Source organism: Triticum aestivum, chromosome 2B (genome assembly GCF_018294505.1).
Source record: "Triticum aestivum cultivar Chinese Spring chromosome 2B, IWGSC CS RefSeq v2.1, whole genome shotgun sequence".
Taxonomy (NCBI): domain Eukaryota; kingdom Viridiplantae; phylum Streptophyta; class Magnoliopsida; order Poales; family Poaceae; genus Triticum; species Triticum aestivum.
In genome coordinates, this window is record NC_057798.1 from 735,027,825 (window position 1) to 735,047,688 (window position 19,864).

Below are 19,864 nucleotides of genomic sequence, written 5' to 3' on the forward strand. Positions count from 1 at the left end.
GCCCACTCCTGGTGATCTCTATGAGCCAGGTTGTCAGTGATATAACCATGAACTTGAGAGCATCTTTCAGAAGCCAGAGCCCAACATGAGTCACATGCTGAGCATGATGAAGCCATTGCCAGTGGAGGCCGAATACCCCAAGGAATTCTTTATAAATGACCTCGAGTACCTGCCCCGCACCATATATCATATACTGAAGCACACGCTATGGCCAATCAAAGGGCACTCTTCTCATGCCAAGATTGAAGGCACCATGAAGACATTGGTCTTCTACATTCTAAACAGCATCCGCTTCAACACTCAAGATTTCCTCATCCGTCACTTGGCAGCTTCAGGTATTGATCTTTTTGGCCTCAAATTCTATGCACCCATGGGTTATGCGACTGATCAAGCTTCACTCCACCATCAACTATCAGGCTTCAGCACGCAATCATGTTGTCTTGTTGCCTGAAGTTGATATGTCTTATGAAGCCATCTATCCAGATCCTGCAAAGGAACCTGTCCGTGAAGACAATGCTGCATTTCAAAGCTTCTTAGCACCGCTTGAAGCCATTCATGTACCAAACCCACCTACTGCTGTTGGCCCTCTCGTCGATCAGCTTAGGCTGCCGAATCGTACTCCCACTGATGAAACAGCCAGCACAATAGCTCAAAGGTCTCAAAAGTGTGCTCGTGTTCTAAATGACAGAGAACTTCTTGTTTCTCTCCATCAGAAGCATCATGACTGGTTGAAGCGTCAGATGCAAAGTCTTCTTGTTGATGTTAATCGGATTCGCAACCTCTCCACCAAGAATTCTTTTGTTGCTCATGAAGCCTGTTGGCGTGCCTAGAAGAGCCTCACTCTGCTATGCTCTAAAGATGAACTTACTGCAGATGGCTTCACTGAAAGGTTCAAATTCGACTCTAGGCCTCCGCAATCAGCAAGCTGGCGTTCTACACCATCGATTGAAGACTCTGACTACTCATCTCTGGCTCCAACTGTTGTTGCTCAAGTCATTGATGAGGAGGATGACGCCACTTCACCAGCTATGGATTCACTGCATCACGATACTGCATCAGGCCCCTCTGCACCGCCCATCTCCAAAGTCGACCCGGATGCCCCAACATCTTCGCCAACACCTCCTGGGGACGTTTAGACACTCTATGTCTTCACTCCTTTTTGGTCATTCCTGACAAAAGGGGGAGAAGCGTATGACTAGATAGTCTTCAAGCGGGTTCATATGGGTCGGGTGCTTATTTTTGTTAAGTTTTGCAACACTCATTCTTGAACTTTTGGTTTTTGAGTTGTAACACTTAAGCCTTGATGGGCGTCTACTACACTTTGCTGCTACCTTTTTTGCGATGATAAATTCCGCATGAAGTCATTCTACAGACGCCCATTTTTTATTGCGCATGTCATTATCTTCAATACATTTTTGTATGCATGATGAATTGTATTCATGAATTGTAGGAGATCTCCACAAGGCCGAACCTGCTATGTGCATTTGCATTCAAAGGCAAATTACTTATATGCACATATTCAGGGGGAGCCCTTTCAATTCATGAAGACAATTACCACGTTCTTTAAACTTTCACATATTTTTATCCCCGTTGAAAACTTCAACCAGTTTGTCATCAATCACCAAAAAGGGGGAGATTGTAAGTGCATATAGTGCCACTCCTAGTTGGTTTTGGAGTATTGACGACAAACTTGGTTGAGGACCTAATGTGTTTGTGAGAATTGTAGGATAACTGATACGTCTCCAACGCATTTATAATTTTTTATTGTTCCATGTTGTGATATTATCATTCTTGGATGTTTTACAATCATTTTATATCAATTTTTGGGACTAACCTATTGACATAGTGCCAAGTGCCAGTTGTTGTTTTTTATTTTGCAGAATATCAGTACCAAACGGAGTCCAAACGCAGCGAAACTTTTTGGAGATTTTTTCTGGACCAGAAGACACAAGTTGGGCCAAAAGAAGTACCAGAGGGGGGCTCCGAGGGGAGCACAACCCACCTGGGCGCGCCTGGAGGCCCAGGCACGCTTTGACGCCTATCAAGGGAGGGAGGGGCAGAGCAGGGCTTGCCCGGGGATGGCGGGTGCCGGCCTGCCGGGGCCACGCCAACCGCCGTCTCCTGGCATTGTTGCCGACGAGAGGGGGCTAAATTTCGTGTTTCGACCCTTTTCATGTGTAAAATCAGGATTTGACCCCAATCTCGATTTTTTTTATATTTGACCCTTTTGCTACCGCCGTTGGTCTTGGCGGTAGGATAACACAACCTACCGCCAGGATCCCTGGCGGTAGGACTTACCGGCACCGTCACGCTCGTTTAGTACGGAAAAGACCCTACCGCCAAAGTCTTTGGCAGTAAGTAGTTATACCCTACCACCAAGAACCTTGGCGGTAGCATTCCTTAGTGTGTGCAGGTCTTGTTGTGTTGCATGTAGCAATTGACGTGATAGATAGCAGGCGCTGGGCCAGGCGATGGATGGATAGATTAATTCATGCATGCATGCATGCAGCGGCGAGCAGTAGCCACAAAAACAAAAGAAAGCTGAGATATGCAGCTAGCTACTAGGTTGTCCACTCAATCTCTGCCCACTCCGTGATATGATAGGTCTGGTCATGGATATGCATGCAATGATGCAAAAGAAGGCGTCGCAGAGTTGTTGCATGTCGGGCCAATGCATGCGTGTACTAGAATCGATGCATGCCTGCACTGCCTACCGCCATGTTTTTTGGCGGTAGGTTTGCACAACCTACCGCCAAAGGCCATGGCGGTAGGGTTTTTTTCACGCTAAACAAACATGATGGCGCAGTTAAGTCCTACCACCAAGGCTTATAGCGGTAGGCAGTTATACCCTACCGCCAAGGGTTATGGCGGTAGGAAAAAGGGTCAGATCCCGGAATATTTACGAACTAGGGTCAGATCCGGCTAAACTTCATAAAATGAGTCAAAACACGAAAATTGGCCGCTAGAGGGTGTCCATGGTCAATCTATAGGGCAGGGATATTCCAAAGAGCAAAGTAAGTGGTGGCTAAAAATCAAAAGAGAAAAATTCACTAGAGGTCCTCATACTCGTCGCGTTGGCCAATTTAGTCCCCGTAGTTACAAATACCCGAAAAACGACCATTAAATTTGTCTTAGGGGTTCACATACGGTCCATTATACTGTTTAGTCTACGTATTCGCTGATTTGGCAGCGGTCAACTCATGCCACACGGGGCGCTGACTGCCACGTCATGTCAAGCCGCTTGAATATGTAGGAAAGCAGGGGTATTTTTGTAAATTATGCACATAAAACAGCTGCCCCCTCCCACCTGGTTGGACCGCGCCACCCTCGCTCTCTTCTCCCAACCCTACTCCGTCCCCGCCGCTGCCTCCCTCTGCCGCCGCCGCCGCCCGCTGCAATCTGCGGAGAGAGAGAGAGACCATGGCTTCCGCCGTCGCTTGCAATGGTGCCACACCGGCCAGCCTCCTCAAGTCCGGTGCTTCTGTGGCCTTCTGCGCTCCACTCCCCCGTTGTCACCGCCGACCGTACAACGGCGGGAGCGGGTACTGCTTCCTCATCGACTTTCCTGTGGAGATGGTGGTGTACGAGGCCGACAACCGGAAGGTGGACTATTTCAAGATCAGGAAGGCACAACAGCACATCGCAGCGGTGCGGGACATGTCCCCGGGCATGACAGTCGCGGTGGTGCTTGTGTCGCAGGTCCGGGGATGGAGCAGGAGCTGACACCCAGCCATTACATTACAGGGACCTCAAGTCCATGGACAACCCAAACAATTCCTTCGAGACGTGATCGGTGCGACTGAATTGAAGCTGAACCCATGTCGCTTGGGCGTTGCGCACTCGATCGATCGGTACCATGCCATGCGGATTGCTGAGCTATAGAGCTTGGAGGCAGAGGATTGATGGCTGCAGCCAGCTCTGCTCCATGCAGAACTGCATAGGTTACGAAACTTGTTTCTTCACGTAGGGATTGTAATCCATCCATCGTGTAGAGTTTTTATTCCCATTCTTTTCACCTTCTTTATATCGTGAACATGTATGCTCAATCGTGTATAAGTATCATTCATTGCCAAGAAAAGAGCAAACGACAATTTTGATGTAAGATGTCCATTTATATTTATAATGTGATAATTGAAAGTATGAACCTAATTAAGCGAAAGCTTTCTCGGTAATTTTTTAAAGAACATCTACGGGGGCTAATGAACCTAACTAATAGTGGGTTTTTTGTGTGATGATAAGTGATTAGGGGGCTAATGAACATGCTCACTATATGAATAGTTGTAGCTGAAAGGATCGATATAGTTGACTAGAGGGGGGGTGAATAGGCAACTAACAATTTTTAGCTTTTCTTTACCAAATTAAACTTTGCATCAAAGTAGGTTGTCTAGATATTCAACCAGGTGAACAACCTATATGATGCAACAACAACAAGCACACGAGCAAGCAAGGGAAACAACACAAGTAAGCTTGCAAAAGTAAAGGTGCGAGATAACCAAGAGTGGAGCCGGTGGAGACGAGGATGTGTTACCGAAGTTCCTTCCTTTTGAAGGGAAGTACGTCCCCGTTAGAGCGATGTGGAGGCACAATGCTTCCCAAGAAGCCACTAGGGCCACCGTATTCTCCTCATGCCCTCACACAATGCGAGATGCCGTGATTCCACTATTGGTGCCCTTGAAGGCGGCGACCGAACCTTTACAAACAAGGTTGGGGCAATCTCCACAACTTAATCGGAGGCTCCCAACAACACCACGAAGCTTCACCCCAATGGACTATGGCTTCGAGGCGACCTCAACCGTCTAGGGTGCTCAAACACCCAAGAGTAACAAGATCTGCTAGGGATAAGTGGGGGGAATCAAATTTCTCTTGGTGGAAGTGTAGATCGGGGCCTTCTCAACCAATCCCGAGCAAATCAACAAGTTTGATTGGCTAGGGAGAGAGATCGGGTGAAAATGGAGCTTGGAGCAACAATGGAGCTTAGGGATGGAAGAGGTGAGTCTTCTTGGAGAAGAAGACCCCTTTTATAATGGGGGGACAATTCGAACCGTTACCCACCACTCAGCCCGCGACCCACGGAACTACCGCCCCACAGGCGCGGTACTACCACACGGGCCTGCGGTACTACCGGGACGAACCGCAGTACTACCGTGGGCACGACAGAGTCCAGACCTGACAAAAGGAGCACTAACAGGGCGCGGTAGATCCGCAGGAGCGGTACTACCACGACCCTATGCGGTACTACCGCAAGACAGCCGCAGGCCAGGCCTGGTGGGCACAGATGTAAAAAATTACATCCGTGACTACCTCCGCTGAGAAATTGTTGTGCAAAAATCCGACACGGAACTACCGCGACCACGGGTGCGGTACTACCGTGAAAGGTGCGAATGTAAAAAATTACATGCGCCCCTACCTCCGCACTTGCTACTGAACCTGGCTTGGCGCCACGGTACTACCGCGCCGCAGCACGGTACTACCGCGGGGAGCGCGGATGTAAAAAATTACATCCGCGCCTACCATCGCTTGAGCAGCGGTGCCAGACCAGAGCTCGCGGTACTACCGCTCTGAGGAGCGGTACTACCGTGGGAGCCTACGGTACTACCGTGCCGGAGCCCGGTACTACCGCTGGCTCCTGCGGTAGTACCGCTCAGAAGAGCAGTACTACCGCTAGCCTGAGAAGAGCAAGGCAGAGGCCTTCAAATCGCAGAGACAAGGTGAGACGGAGGAACACTCCAAGGAGCTCGAGGAAAGGCGGTGCAAAAGGGAATGTGTACGTGAGATTCCACCCAAACCTTTCCAAAGCGGACCCCCTCTTAATAGTACGGCTCTCCTACGACTCAACTCCACCAAACCGAACCATAGAGAAATGCCGTCTTCAATAATCTTCGAGGGGCATCAAATCGTCTTGTGTTTAGTCGTGATGTATCTGAAAAGCTCAATAGAGACGATTAGTCCGCAAAGGCATTGTCATTAATCACCAAAACTACTTAGGGACAAGAATGCCCTTACAATCTCCCCCTTTTTGGTGGATTGATGACAATACGGGATTTGCACAAAGGAGATGAATATAGCACAAGCAAACCCCACATCTCTAAAATATAGATGAGCCCCCCTAGATTCGTGATAGAGAGTAAAGTGCTTTGGACTGCACGGCACGAATACTAGGATCACCACTCCCCCTATATTTTAGAAACAAAGCATATCTTGCAATGGTAAGGCTGACACTAAACAAGATAGTGGATATGAGCATAACATGAATAGCATGATATAGCACAAGCTCAATAGGAAATAAGATACGATAGAGTGCATATGTCTTACACCGTATGATAAACTTAGTCTCACGAGCATAACCAAACCAAAGCAAGCAAGTACAATGACGGAAAGCAACGCAAATGATGAAACACACGACACACACGCAAATCCTACACTCTCTCCCCCTTTGGCATCGAGACACCAAAAGGCAGAGAGGTCACCTACAACAAAGGTGGTAGCTCAGGCGGAAAACGACTTGTCATCGCCAGACTCCGCAGCAGGAACATACTCCTCCTCTGAATCGGTCCACTTGTAGCCCTGCTTCTCCATCCAGGCAGTCTCTGGGGTGATGTGCTTCTCAGAGCCGCTGGCCACATCCTCCCCGCAATCCCTCAAGATCCTGATGTCGCTACGGCGACTCTCCTTCTGAGCAACATGGGCCTTGTACTGACCCTAAACCTGCATGCAGAACAGCCTCTTCATCTTGTTCTTCAGCTTCTTTGCCCAAGAGGGCTCAGCAGAGGGAGGCGTGAACGCAGAACGGTCCTCAGCAGCATCGTCCTCCTCAATCTCCTCCTCACCCACAACCATCTTGGCAGTCTCAGCAGCAGTGGTGGTGTTAGCCCATTGGGGCTTGATGCGTAGCTTGATGGGCTCATGACAAATCCAGCCTGGAGCTTCAAACTCATCATTGGGAAGGAGCTTCTCCCAAGTCTTGGAGATCAGGTAAAACAGGTAAGGCCCATAGATGGGGACCTTACGGTTGAACACGGCGAACTGAAGCTCACACCACATGATATGTGAGACATCAAGTGGCTGAGTCTGAGCCTGACGGGCCTTCTCACAAAAGAGCATCATGTCAACGAGGTAAGCATGCACCTGTCCCATGTCACCAATGCGCGGGAAGAGCGTGTTCCGGAAGAGCCTATGCATGATGTCAAGGAAGGGGTTAAGCACCCACACCTTCTTCTTGTTGGGGAGCGCCTTCTCAACAAGGTATGGCATGAGCTTATTCTTGTTGGCAGACTCAGAATTGGCGTGAGGGCGAACTCCAACTGGCGTGTCGATTCCTTCACCGGGAATGAGAAGCAACTCCATGAACTCCTTCCAGGTAGCAGACAGTTGTCGACCATTAGTCATCCAACTCATGGTCCTTTCTTCATTGACGCCGAAGTGGACCGAAGCAAAGAACTGTGCTATGATCTCTGGATCAAAATCCTTGTGGAAGGTGAGAATGTGTTCAATGCTGAACTGCTCCACAAGATCCAAGGCCTCTCCAAAGTACCCACGGTGCTTCTCCTGCCTCATGTGAATCATGTCAATCCAATGAACTTCAACATAGTGATTCTGCTTGGCCTTAATCACATCCATGTATATCAGATTCTGCTGCTTGTTCCAGAAGAGTTAATTGCCTCGCGTGCTAGCTCGGGAAGACACATATGGATTGATCTTCCTTCGAATGACAAACTCGGCCTGGGGCATCTCATCCATGCCCATGACGGGCTCCTTCTGTTTGCTGGCGGCGTGCTTGGTCCTGTGTTGGGGAGCAGCAGAGGACCCCTCTGGAACATCATCTGGGTTGCGTAGATGCTTGGACTCTGTTTCACGGCTGGGATTCGAGCGACGAGCAAAACCGAAGCCACCACCTAGACACAAAGACACAAAGACACGCACGGGAACAAAACGGATAAAAAACAAACCGAAAGAAACACAAAAACATGCGATTTGGACAAAGCAAAAGGGCACAGGATGAATCTACGGTAGTACCGGGCAGGGTTACGGAAGTAACAAATTACATCCGCTCCAGCCGCGATAGTACCGTGCCGGGGTAGCACGGTAGTACCGCGCTTGGGGCGGAAGTAATTTTTTACTTCCGGATGCCAAGCGGTAGTACCGCACCAAGGTGTGGAAGTACCGCGGAGCGCCAGATCCAGGTGAGGCTGCGGTAGTACCGCTCCAGGAGGAGCGGTAGTACTACACGGATTGAAAACCGCCACAGAGGATGCGGATCTGGATCTAGAACCTCCACACGACAACTTCGGTACTACCGTTGATCAAACGGAACTATTTTGACTATCCAAAGAGCATGAAACTACACTACCACTCTACAACGAATCCCACTTGCACAGATTTAGCCAAAAATCTCAAGAACACCACATGCATCTCCCCAAAACCTAAAAGCACAAGGAAGGACAAAAAGAAGAGGCACTTGGGGAAAAAGCTGGGTCCATGGCAAGAGGGTGAGGTGGGGAACGATCCCACTGGTCGGAATCCGAGGAGAGCGGCCGGAGATGGAGATCCGGCGAAGGCCTCCGGCGCCGTTCTTGGTCAGGAGAGAGAGAGAGAGAGAGAGAGAGTGAGAGAGACGGAGTGGGGAATAGAGATGAATGGGTATGGGGGAGTTAGAACTCCCCCTGTCCAGCTCTTAACCCCCACCCGCTCGCGTGGGCGCGGAAGTACCGCGGGTCATCGCGGTAGTACCGCCCGGGCGGAAGTACCGCACGCTGGGCGGTAGTACCACTCGTTCAGCGGCAGTAAAAAATTTCTGCCGCAGAAGTAGCGGTAGTACCGTGCCCCTGGAGGGTCACGCACTTGGCAGAGACCCACCAACTCCTGCGGTAGTACCGTGGCGCACCACGGTAGTACTGTAAACCAAGAAAGTGCTAGAACTCAAGAGAGAAAGGAGAAAAAAACACGAAGCAACAAAAAGGCGAACACAAACACCGACTCAAACACGCCAAGGAGAAGAGAAAGCCACACGACAACGAAGACCAACTACGAGACACACCTTCTCCAAGGAAGGGCGGTGGCCGGAGCCACCTATGTTTGAGTCAATTGGTATGGCACCGCGAAGAATTATCCTTGGGTCCATGACCAAAACTCGTCTTTGAAGCACATGTACCATCAAGAATGGCTAATGTGAAAGAGTTGATCAATTTATGCATAATGGGGGGAGGGAGAGTTCATTGAGAGAACAACACTCCCCCTATGTCCATGCCTACACCTAAACTAGACAACAAGTTGAGTGTGGTGGGAGGTGCAAGGGTTCAAGTCACATTGCTCGAATCAATGATATTTAGCTCATGCCTTAACTCGCAAAATCTTGCTTCATCCAAGGGCTTCGTGAAAATATCTGCAAGGTTATCATGAGTGTTGACATACTTGAGCTCGATCTCCCCTCGCCTAATGTGATCCCGGATGAAGTGATACTGAATCTCAATATGCTTCATCTTGAAGTGTTGCACCGGGTTGAGAGAAATCTTGATGGCACTTTCATTATCACACCAAAGAGGCACTTTGTCACAAATGACACCGTACTCATTTAAAGTTTGCCTCATCCATAAGAGTTGTGCACAACAACTACCAACCGCCACATACTCCGCTTCGGTGGACGAGAGAGACACACAACTTTGCTTCTTGGAAGACCAATTCACCAAAGAGCAACCAAGAAATTGGCACCCTCCGGAAGTGGACTTCCTATCCACTTTGTCTCCCGCCCAATCGGAATCCGTATATCCTTCAAGCTTGAAGTTTGCCCCTCTTGGGTACCATAAGCCAAAGTTTGGGGTATGAGCCAAATATCGAAAGATTCGCTTGACCGCCACATAGTGACTTTCCTTCGGTGCGGCTTGAAACCGTGCACACATTCCCACACTCAACATGATATCCGGTCTAGATGCACAAAGGTAAAGCAAGGAGCCAATCATGGAGTGATATACCTTTTGATCCACCGCTTTACCATTGGGATCAATGTCAAGTTGGCACTTGGTAGGCATTGGAGTAGAAGCCGGCTTGACATCACTTAGCTTGAATCTTTTGAGCATGTCTTGAGTATATTTGGCTTGGTTGATGAAGGTACCTTCCCTTCTTTGTTTGATATCAAAACCAAGGAAGAACTTCAACTCTCCCATTGAAGACATCTTGAACTTGGAGGTCATGAGAGCGGCAAATTCCTCATTGAAAGCTTTGTTAGGGGAACCAAAGATAATATCATCAACATATAGTTGGCATACAAACAACTCCTCTTTGACCTTCTTAGTAAAAAGAGTGGGATCGATTTGCCCCACCTCAAATCCACGATCTTGTAACAACTCGGTAAGGTGGTCATACCACGCACATGGGGCTTGTTTAAGGCCATAGAGTGCCTTATCGAGTTGATACACATGATCCGGGAAGTAGGGATCCTCGAACCCTGGGGGTTGCTTGACATAGACCAACTCATTAATAGGACCATTAAGAAAAGCACTTTTCACATACATTTGTTGCAACTTAAAGTTGTGATGGGAAGCATAAGCAATCAACAAACGTATGGATTCAAGACGAGCAACGGGAGCAAAGGTTTCACCATAGTCGATACCCTCGACTTGGGAGTAGCCTTGTGCTACCAATCTTGCCTTGTTGCGAATGATGTTTCCATGAGAATCTTGCTTGTTCTTGAAAATCCACTTGGTTCCAATGACGTTGTGGTTCCCCGATGGCCTTGGCACCAATCTTCACACCTTGTTGTACTTGAAGTTGTTGAGTTCTTCATGCATGGCATTAAGCCAATCCGAGTCTTCGAGCGCCTCATAGACCTTCTGGGGTTCAACACAAGAGACAAACGCGTGATGTTCACAATAGTTTGCTAATTGTCTATGAGTGCTTACCCCCTTTCTTAGGCTTCCAACCACATTTTCCATGAGATGGCCTTTGGTGGTGAGCTTGGAAGCAATCTTCGTGGCACGACGCTCTAATTCCTCCTCGGATGTGGAAGGAGGAGGGTTAACTTGATTATCTTGAGCGCGTCTTGAGCTTGTTATTGATCTTGAGCTTGCTCATGATCTTGAACTTGCTCGAGGGGGAGAACTTGACCTTGGGCATCATTTGGAGGTTTACCACCATCTTGAGATTGATCTTGCCCTTGGTCTTGTTCACGAGGTTGAGGGCCTTCACTTTGTTCTTCAGAAGCATGTGGGTCTTGGGGAGGTGATGGCTCCACTTGAGTGGAGCATTGTCCTTCTCCTTCGGCCACAAGGGGTTCCTCAATGGGTAGAATATGACCAATACCCATTCTTCTTATGGCTTGGGGAGGAATTTCATCACCTACATCACAAGTACCACTTTGCTCCACCTGGGAGCCGTTATTTTCATCAAACTCCATGTTACACGTCTCCTCAATGAGTCTGGTGGACTCGTTGAGAACACGGTAAGCATGAGAGTTTGTAGCATAACCAACAAATATGCCATCATAAGCTCTAGCCTCAAATTTATACAAACGAACACCTTTCTTGAGAATGAAACACTTAAACCCGAACACCCGGAAGTACTTGAGAGTGGGCTTGTTGCCGGTGAGTATCTCATAAGGAGTCTTGTTCAAGCCTTTGTGAAGATAGAGCCGATTGGATGCATGACATGCGGTGTTGATGGCTTCGGCCCAAAAGTTGTATGGAGACTTGAACTCCGCCATCATGGTCCTTGCCGCATCCATCAACATCCGGTTCTTCCTCTTCGAAACACCATTTTGTTGAGGGGTATATGGTGCAACATATTGATGCTCGATCCCCTCATCACTAAGAAACTCATCCAAGGTGTAGTTCTTGAACTCGGTGCCGTTGTGACTTCTTATTGTCAAGATCTTTGCATTATGTTGATGTTGAGCTTCATTTGCAAAGTCGATGACGGTTTGTTGAGTCTCACTCTTCCTCTTGAAGAAGTATACCCAAGTGTATCTTGAATAATCATCCACAATCACCAAGCAATACTTTCTACCTCCAAGACTATCAAAAGATGGAGTCCCAAAGAGATCCATGTGAAGGAGCTCCAAGGGTCTCTTCGAGTAGATGATGGTCGTGGGAGGGTGAGCCTTCTCATGGAGCTTTCCTTCAATACAAGCACTGCAAGCACGATCTTTGGCAAAACTAACATTTGTTAGTCCACGGACATGGTCCCCCTTGAGAAGACTTTGCAAAGATCTCATATTGACGTGGGCTAAACGGCGATGCCAAAGCCATCCCACGTCAACTTTAGCCATTAGGCATGTCACGGTCTTAGTGGGTCGCTCCAAAAAGTTTATCACATAGAGACCGTTCTCGACATGCCCAACAAAGGCTACTTTAAGAGTCTTGCTCCACAAGAGGGCCACGGTATCAAGGTCAAAGAAAGTGGCAAAGCCCATGAGTGCAAGTTGACGAACGGAAAGTAAATTGTATGCAAGGGACTCAACAAGCATGACTTTCTCGATCGTTAGATCATGAGAAATGACAACCTTGCCAAGACCCAATACCTTAGAATGTGAAGCATCACCCCACTCGACATTGGTGGGCATAGATGGAATCTTTTGCACGTCCACCACCAAGTCATTGCTCCCGGTCATATGATTTGTTGCTCCACTATCGAGCAACCATGATCCCCCACCGGAAGCAAACACCTACACGAGATAAATGCTTGGTTTTAGGTACCCATTTAGTAATGGGTCCTTTGATGTTAGTAACAAGGGTCTTAGGAACCCAAATAGACCACTCAATGTACTCATAAGGAGAACCAATAAATTTGGCATAAACATGTCCATCACTAGCACGGCACAACACATATGACGGGTTAAAGTCGCCGGCTTTGTTGGAGGAGATGGTTTTGCCCTTTTTGACATCAACGCCCTTCATATTTTCCTTCTTCTCCTTAGGAGCACCCTCTCCCTCTTTCACAAAAGTTTGCTTGAGAGGAGGAGGTCATTTGGTCTTGTTGTTCTTCTTCTTATTCTTGGACTTAGATGCAAACCCAATTCCCTTCTTGGACACAACTTCCTTTCGATTGCTCAAAAGGTCGTTGAGGTTCTTCTCACCTTGAATGCATGTCACAAGGCCTTTCTCAAGTTGATCCTTCAACTTGGCCTTCTCCTCCACAAGATGCACATGCTCACAACACGGGTTAGTAGCATATGCATTATCAATTAATACCATATGAGGAAAGGTGGCCTTTTCCTTGGTTAGCTTAACTTGGAGTTGAGCATGAGACTCCTTGAGGTTAGCCCCTTCAAGACCTTGAGGGCCTTGTCAAGCACATCAAACTCCTCCTTGAGTCTAGCATGATCAACCCCAAGTTTAGCCTTCTCGGAGGTTAGCACACGAGACACGACAAGTGCATGATCAAGATCTTTCTTTAACTTAGCATGGTCATCATTGTATGACTCATCAAGAGTCAAATGATGCCCACGCTCTTCCTCAAGAGAATTAGAGAGATCCGATATCTCATCGGCATAGTCACGACTATGACTTTCCATCTTAGAGATGGTTTCTTCGTGAGCCTCGATCATGTCATTGGCTTCACCAAGTTGTTCCAAGAGAGCAACAAAGTGCTTCTTGGATTTGCCCTTGAGCTTACTCATAAATGACTCAAATTCATTCACTTCCTCATTAGACCCATCATGTTCATCAGTGTAACCCTCCAAAGAGGGATTAGTAATGATGGTGGTTTTGATATTGGGGGTTACCTTGTTAGAGGCTTTCGCCATGAGGCATTTGGCGGTGATGTTCTCGTTGGGTGAATCAAAGAGAGACACCCGAGGAGTGGTAGCAATGGCAACGGAGGCCATGGCCATTGCTTCTCCATTTTCATCATCATCGTCATCCTCATGGTATTCTTCTTGAACCACCAATCCACGAGTAAGAGTCTTCTTGGTGAAGTTGTTCTTGTTGGGGAAGGACTTGGCTTTGTCTTTTCGGATGAACTTGCCACCATTGTCTTCCCACTTCTCGTAAGGACAATCCGCAACGAAATGGCTCACATTGCCACAGTTGAAGCAAGTTCTAACTCGTTGCTTGCCCTTGAAGCCACTTGAGTTGTTCTTGTTGAAGTTGGATCTTGTATTCTTCTTGCTCCAAAATTGTCTTGAAGCAAGAGCCATGTGCTCATGGTAATCATATTTCGTGTCTTCGGGGTTGCTCTCCTCATCTTCCTCTTCATCCTCTTCTTCCACACTAACCTTGGCCTTCAAGGCAAGGTTGGGCTTCTTTGCCCTTTGAGAACGGAGCACCGCATTGTCGGCGGTCTTGTCCAAGATGCTCATTCCAACGAACTCATCCAACACTTCACTTGAGGTCATGGAGTGGAAGTCCGGTCTTTGACGAATGACGGAGGACCTGGCCTTGTTGTAGGGCATCATGGCCTTGAGGAACTTGCGCTTGATCCAATTGTCATCCATGTCCTTGCTCCCATGATCTCGGAGTGAGACCGTGAGTTTGGTCACTCTTAGAAAGAGCTCACGAGGTTCTTCATCTTCTTTCATTGCAAACTCATCGGCTTCATCTTGCACCACTTCATAGTTGGAGCGTTGAATGCTAGCACTTCCTCGATAGAGAGACACAACGCATTGCCATGCGTCTTTGGCCATGGCATGAGGTCAAAGATGAGGGAGATCTTCGGGAAGGATTGCATCTTGGATGATGAAGAGAGCACTCTCATTGAATTGATTATCCACCACTTCTCTCGGAGTTAAGTTGCTTCGGTCATGTGGATAGAAACCTTCTTCAATGATTCTCCAAAGATTAGTATTCACATGATTTAAATGACGCTTGAAGCGATACACCCAAGAATCAAAATCCTCATTTTTCACAATCTTAGGAGGAGGACCGGCATGATTTAAATGAGTAGAGGGAATCGGTCCTCCATAAATTGGAGGTTCTACATGGGCAAAGATGCCAGTGCCATTTCTACCACTAGTAGAAGGACCCTTCTCACTATTATCTTCCCTCTTGTCGGAGTTAGCATCCGTCACCTTGTTAGCGGGATCACCCACTTTCAGCGGCGATGTAGGTAGTTTAAGTCCTTCTAAGAATTTATTAAACATGCTTTCAACCGTGGTTGTCATGGAGGTTTTCAATCTGTCCAAGGCCACATTGAATTCCTCATGGGACACCGCGGTTTCCCCATTACCCGTAGACAAGATCAGATTCACACCGGAGTGCTCCTCCCCACCGTCTATGGTGTCAACCATACTCTTCGGACGGCAAAGTCCCTAATAAAGAGACGAGGCTCTGATACCAATTGAAAGGATCGATATAGTTGACTAGAGGGGGGGGGGTGAATAGGCAACTAACAATTTTTAGCTTTTCTTTACCAAATTAAACTTTGCATCAAAGTAGGTTGTCTAGATATGCAACTAGGTGAACAACCTATATGATGCAACAACAACAAGCACACGAGCAAGCAAGGAAAACAACACAAGTAAGCTTGCAAAAGTAAAGGCGCGAGATAACCAAGAGTGGAGCCGGTGGAGACGAGGATGTGTTACCGAAGTTCCTTCCTTTTGAAGGGAAGTATGTCTCCGTTAGAGCGGTGTGGAGGCACAATGCTCCCCAAGAAGCCACTAGGGCCACCGTATTCTCCTCACGCCCTCACACAATGCGAGATGCCGTGATTCCACTATTGGTGCCCTTGAAGGCGGCGACCGGACCTTTACAAACAAGGTTGGGGCAATCTCCACAACTTAATCGGAGGCTCCCAACAACACCACGAAGCTTCACCCCAATGGACTATGGCTTAGAGGCGACCTCAACCGTCTAGGGTGCTCAAACACCCAAGGGTAACAAGATCCGCCAGGGATAAGTGGGGGGAATCAAATTTCTCTTGGTGGAAGTGTAGATCGGGGCCTTCTCAACCAATCCCGAGCAAATCAACAAGTTTGATTGGCTAGGGAGAGAGATCGGGCGAAAATGGAGCTTGGAGCAACAATGGAGCTTAGGGATGGAAGAGGTGAGTCTTCTTGGAGAAGAAGACCCCCTTTTATAATGGGGGGATAATTCCAACCGTTACCCACCACTCAGCCCGTGACCCACGAAACTACCGCACCACAGGCGCGGTACTACCGCACGGGCCTGCGGTACTACCGCGGCAAACCGCGGTACTACCGTGGGCACGGCAGAGTCCAGACCTGACAAAAGGAGCACTAATAGGGCGCGGTAGATCCGCCGGAGCGGTACTACCGCGGCCCCATGCGGTACTACCGCAAGACAGCCGCAGGCCAGGCCCGGTAGGCACAGATGTAAAAAATTACATCCGTGACTACCTCCGCTGAGAAATTGTCGTGCAAAAATCCGACACGGAACTACCGCGACCACGGGTGCGGTACTACCGTGAAAGATGCGAATGTAAAAAATTACATCCACCCCTACCTCCGCACTTGCTACTGAACCTGGCCTGGCGCCACGGTACTACCGCGGGGAGCGCGGATGTAAAAAATTACATCTGCGCCTACCACCGCTTGAGCAGCGGTGCCAGACCAGAGCTCGCGGTACTACCGTGCCGGAGCCCGGTACTACCGCTGGCTCCTGCGGTAGTACCGCTTAGAAGAGCAGTACTACCGCTAGCCTGAGAAGAGCAAGGCGGAGGCCTTCAAATCGCAGAGACAAGGTGAGACGGAGGAACACTCCAAGGAGCTCGAGGAAAGGCGGTGCAAAAGGGAATGTGTACGTGAGATTCCACCCAAACCTTTCCAAAGCGGACCCCCTCTTAATAGTACGGCTCTTCTACGACTCAACTCCACCGAACCGAACCGTAGAGAAACGCCGTCTTCAATAATTTTCGAGGGGCATCAAATCGTCTTGTATTTAGTCGTGATGTATCTGAAAAGCTCAATACACACGATTAGTCCGCAAAGGCATTGTCATCAATCACCAAAACTATTTAGGGACAAGAATGCCCTTACAGTAGACTCATACATAAAAGGTATGGCATCTATTTAACTTGAAGCTTCATTTTTTTACATCTATTCAACTCACTTAGGAACACCACATTATTAAGAGGGGTCGCACAAGGTATGAGGTGGATTCATGGGCCAAATACATCTTATTTCATCGCCCTTATACCTGAAACAAAGCCCCAAAGTGCTCTGGTTCAATGTAGTGCTTCGATTCATTCAACTGAACACCCTGTATACCAACACAGATATCTATGTCTTCTAGCATACATATCACTTGACTCAAATCGAAACAACAATGGATCAGAAATGTTTGGATTTGCTTCTCTATCCCACACCCCTCCACCGGAACAAACATGGATCAGAAACTACTCAGCACAAATCAGTTCATGGCAAATTCGAGGAAATCAACAAAATGCTCCAGGAAATGCCTATCTCATTTGGTTGTTCACATAAAAACACTACATCTACAAACTCCAAGAGTTACTGTTCTAACAAGAACAGAGGATAAACATAATTTATTTTTTACGGAACAGTGAGGATCAAACATGGATCAGAGACTACACACTCGGCACAAATCAGTTCATCACGTCAAACTTGAGGAGATCAACATATTTCCAAGACCAATCTCACCACCAAAGTAGTTAATCAAGCCAAACTTCAGGCAATCAACAAAGTCCATGATCAATTTCACCACTAAATTAGTGTAGCACGCCAAACTTAGGAGATCAACAAGGTTTCACGCCAAATTCAGCACCAAATCAGTTCACCATATGCCAAACTTGAGGAAATCAACATAGTTTCATGACCAATTTCACCACCAATGTAAGTTCATCATATGCCAAACTTGAGGAAATTAAACCAACTTCACCACCAGACTACGATCCAAGACGATCAACGAAGCAAAACAAAGAAAGAAAGACACCAAACATCACCAAATCAACAAGGTGTCTCATACTCTCGCACGGGCCATCTTCCATGAGTACTACCACTAAGGACTACTTGACTCGCCTCTCAACTTGAGATTGACGTGGAAGATGTTCTTGGGCCCCTCCTCCTTCACCTTGAGCAGGGTCACCCAGAGGATGCCATTCTTCATCTCAGCCTTGATCTTGTGCATCTTGTACACGTCAGCAGGTATCTCCATGCGGCGGTTGTACCTCGGCACCGCGGAGTCGTCTTCGCTGTCCCAGGGCTGCTTCTCGCCCTCGCCCTTGATCACCAGGATGTTCTTCTCCGCCCTCACCTTCACTTGCTCCTTCGTCATCCCCGACATTGGCACCTTGAGGTACACCGCGTCGTTGTCCTCCTTCGTCAACCACCGTCCGAGACGTGACATCCCAACAGTGGAGGAGAGGCCGGTCTCCATCAGAGATAGCAGACGGGCCTTACTGGTCGGTGCATTGTGCGGCTCGAGCATGTCTGCAGAATCAACATCCTGCAAGAAGCTGATCAGAACGATTTGACTTCAGAACAAACGCAAAGAAACGGCGCACCACAGGTGGGGAAGCAAAGCATACCCTGCAAGAAGAAGCTGGGGATGACGAGGTCACGGCCGCTGTAGTTGTCGTTGTCGTCGTAGCGGGCGAAATGCAACGACGCATTCCATTTTTCTAGAAAGAAATAAAGAAAAGAAAAGAAACGCGCAACAGAAGTCCCCCTCGAATCGAAGAATCAGCGCAACGACGCCCTTCTCGGACCAGCGACCTGGTGGACCTGAGGGAGCCCGCGGCAGCAGTTGATGAGCAGGGGAACAAGCTGCCGCTCACGCTCTTCTTGGAGCCGCCATCACAGGAGCACCGGATGACACTTGCAGCTGGAGACATTCAAGAGGCACCTAATGCAGTCACTGGGGGACGATAATTCTTCGATAAGTTCCTCTGTCCCACGTTTCTGCCAGGCAATGACCTCTGTTGCCGTCCTCTGGAACCGAAGATCAGTGTATGTATTGCTAGTAGTATTAGTCATAAATCATCATGTGTCTCGTGCTCTGCAAAGTCAGGAGACAGGGGACATCAGAACCTGCAAGCAACCGGTCACCAAAGCAAGTGCCTGGAGAGGTATATATACATGATCACTGCACTCCCTCTTGGACAATTGTCATCTCTGGCAGCTCATTGTGTTCCATTCATCCGTGTTCATTCTTCTCGCGACCACCCCGAAGACGCATCCGCGAGTAATAATGCCGCTCCTTCATCCACCACCGGAGACGACGGATGTTCCGAAGCCGAAAGCGTGAACCATGAAGGTATGCAGCAGTCACGATCAACGACATAATACGTATCTGCAGCACAACGACAGAGTGCTGAACAACTGTATGGTGCTTCTTCTCCTTACCTTAACAGTGGCAAGGCCATCCGAGCAGAAGCTAACCATCACGCACATGACCCCACGCCTCATCGCCGACCCGGCGCCGAAGCAGAGGTGCTCCTCCGCGGCCTCCACTAGGAGATACTCCACCGCCGTCTCCCTGAAGTTGGCGTTCGCGCCGTGTCGCCGAAGCTCTCGTCCGACAGCAGCGGCGCCGGCGCCGCCACTTCCCCGCGGCTCGAAGGCCACTCGGCGGTGCTGCGGGCGGCGGCGGAGGGAGGCGGCGGCCGGGACGGACTAGGGTTGGGAGAAGAGAGCGAGGGTGGCGCGGTCCGACCAGGTGGGAGGGGGCAGCTGTTTTATGTGCGTAATTTGCAGAAAGACCCCTACTTTCCTGCGTATTCAAGCGGCTCTAGACGATGTGGCAGTCAGCGCTCGCGTGGCATCAGTTGACCGCTGCCAAATCAGCGAATACGTAGACCAAACAGTATAAGGGCATGTACAATGGTGTTATCTTAGGAGTGCCACGTAGGATAAATGATGAGGTGGAGGAGAGAGAACTCATAAGAAAAGGCTTGTCTTCTCTTATTTAAGATAAAACAAAAGATGATCTCTTAGCACAATTTGTCTCACCATGTT

General features: G+C 48.5%; 1 protein-coding gene across 1 annotated transcript; it reads right to left on the bottom strand.

Annotated features, from left to right (window-relative positions):
* Window positions 1–17,664: 17,664 nt before the first annotated feature.
* LOC123042356 (26.2 kDa heat shock protein, mitochondrial) lies at window positions 17,665–19,554 on the bottom strand. The gene is made up of 3 exons (XM_044464828.1): window positions 18,986–19,554; window positions 18,436–18,905; window positions 17,665–18,353 (listed from the first exon to the last, which is right to left on the bottom strand). Exons 2-3 carry the CDS (start codon window positions 18,517–18,519, stop codon window positions 17,907–17,909), a joined length of 531 nt encoding a protein of 176 aa, XP_044320763.1. The 5' UTR covers window positions 18,520–18,905; window positions 18,986–19,554; the 3' UTR covers window positions 17,665–17,906.
* Window positions 19,555–19,864: the final 310 nt, after the last annotated feature.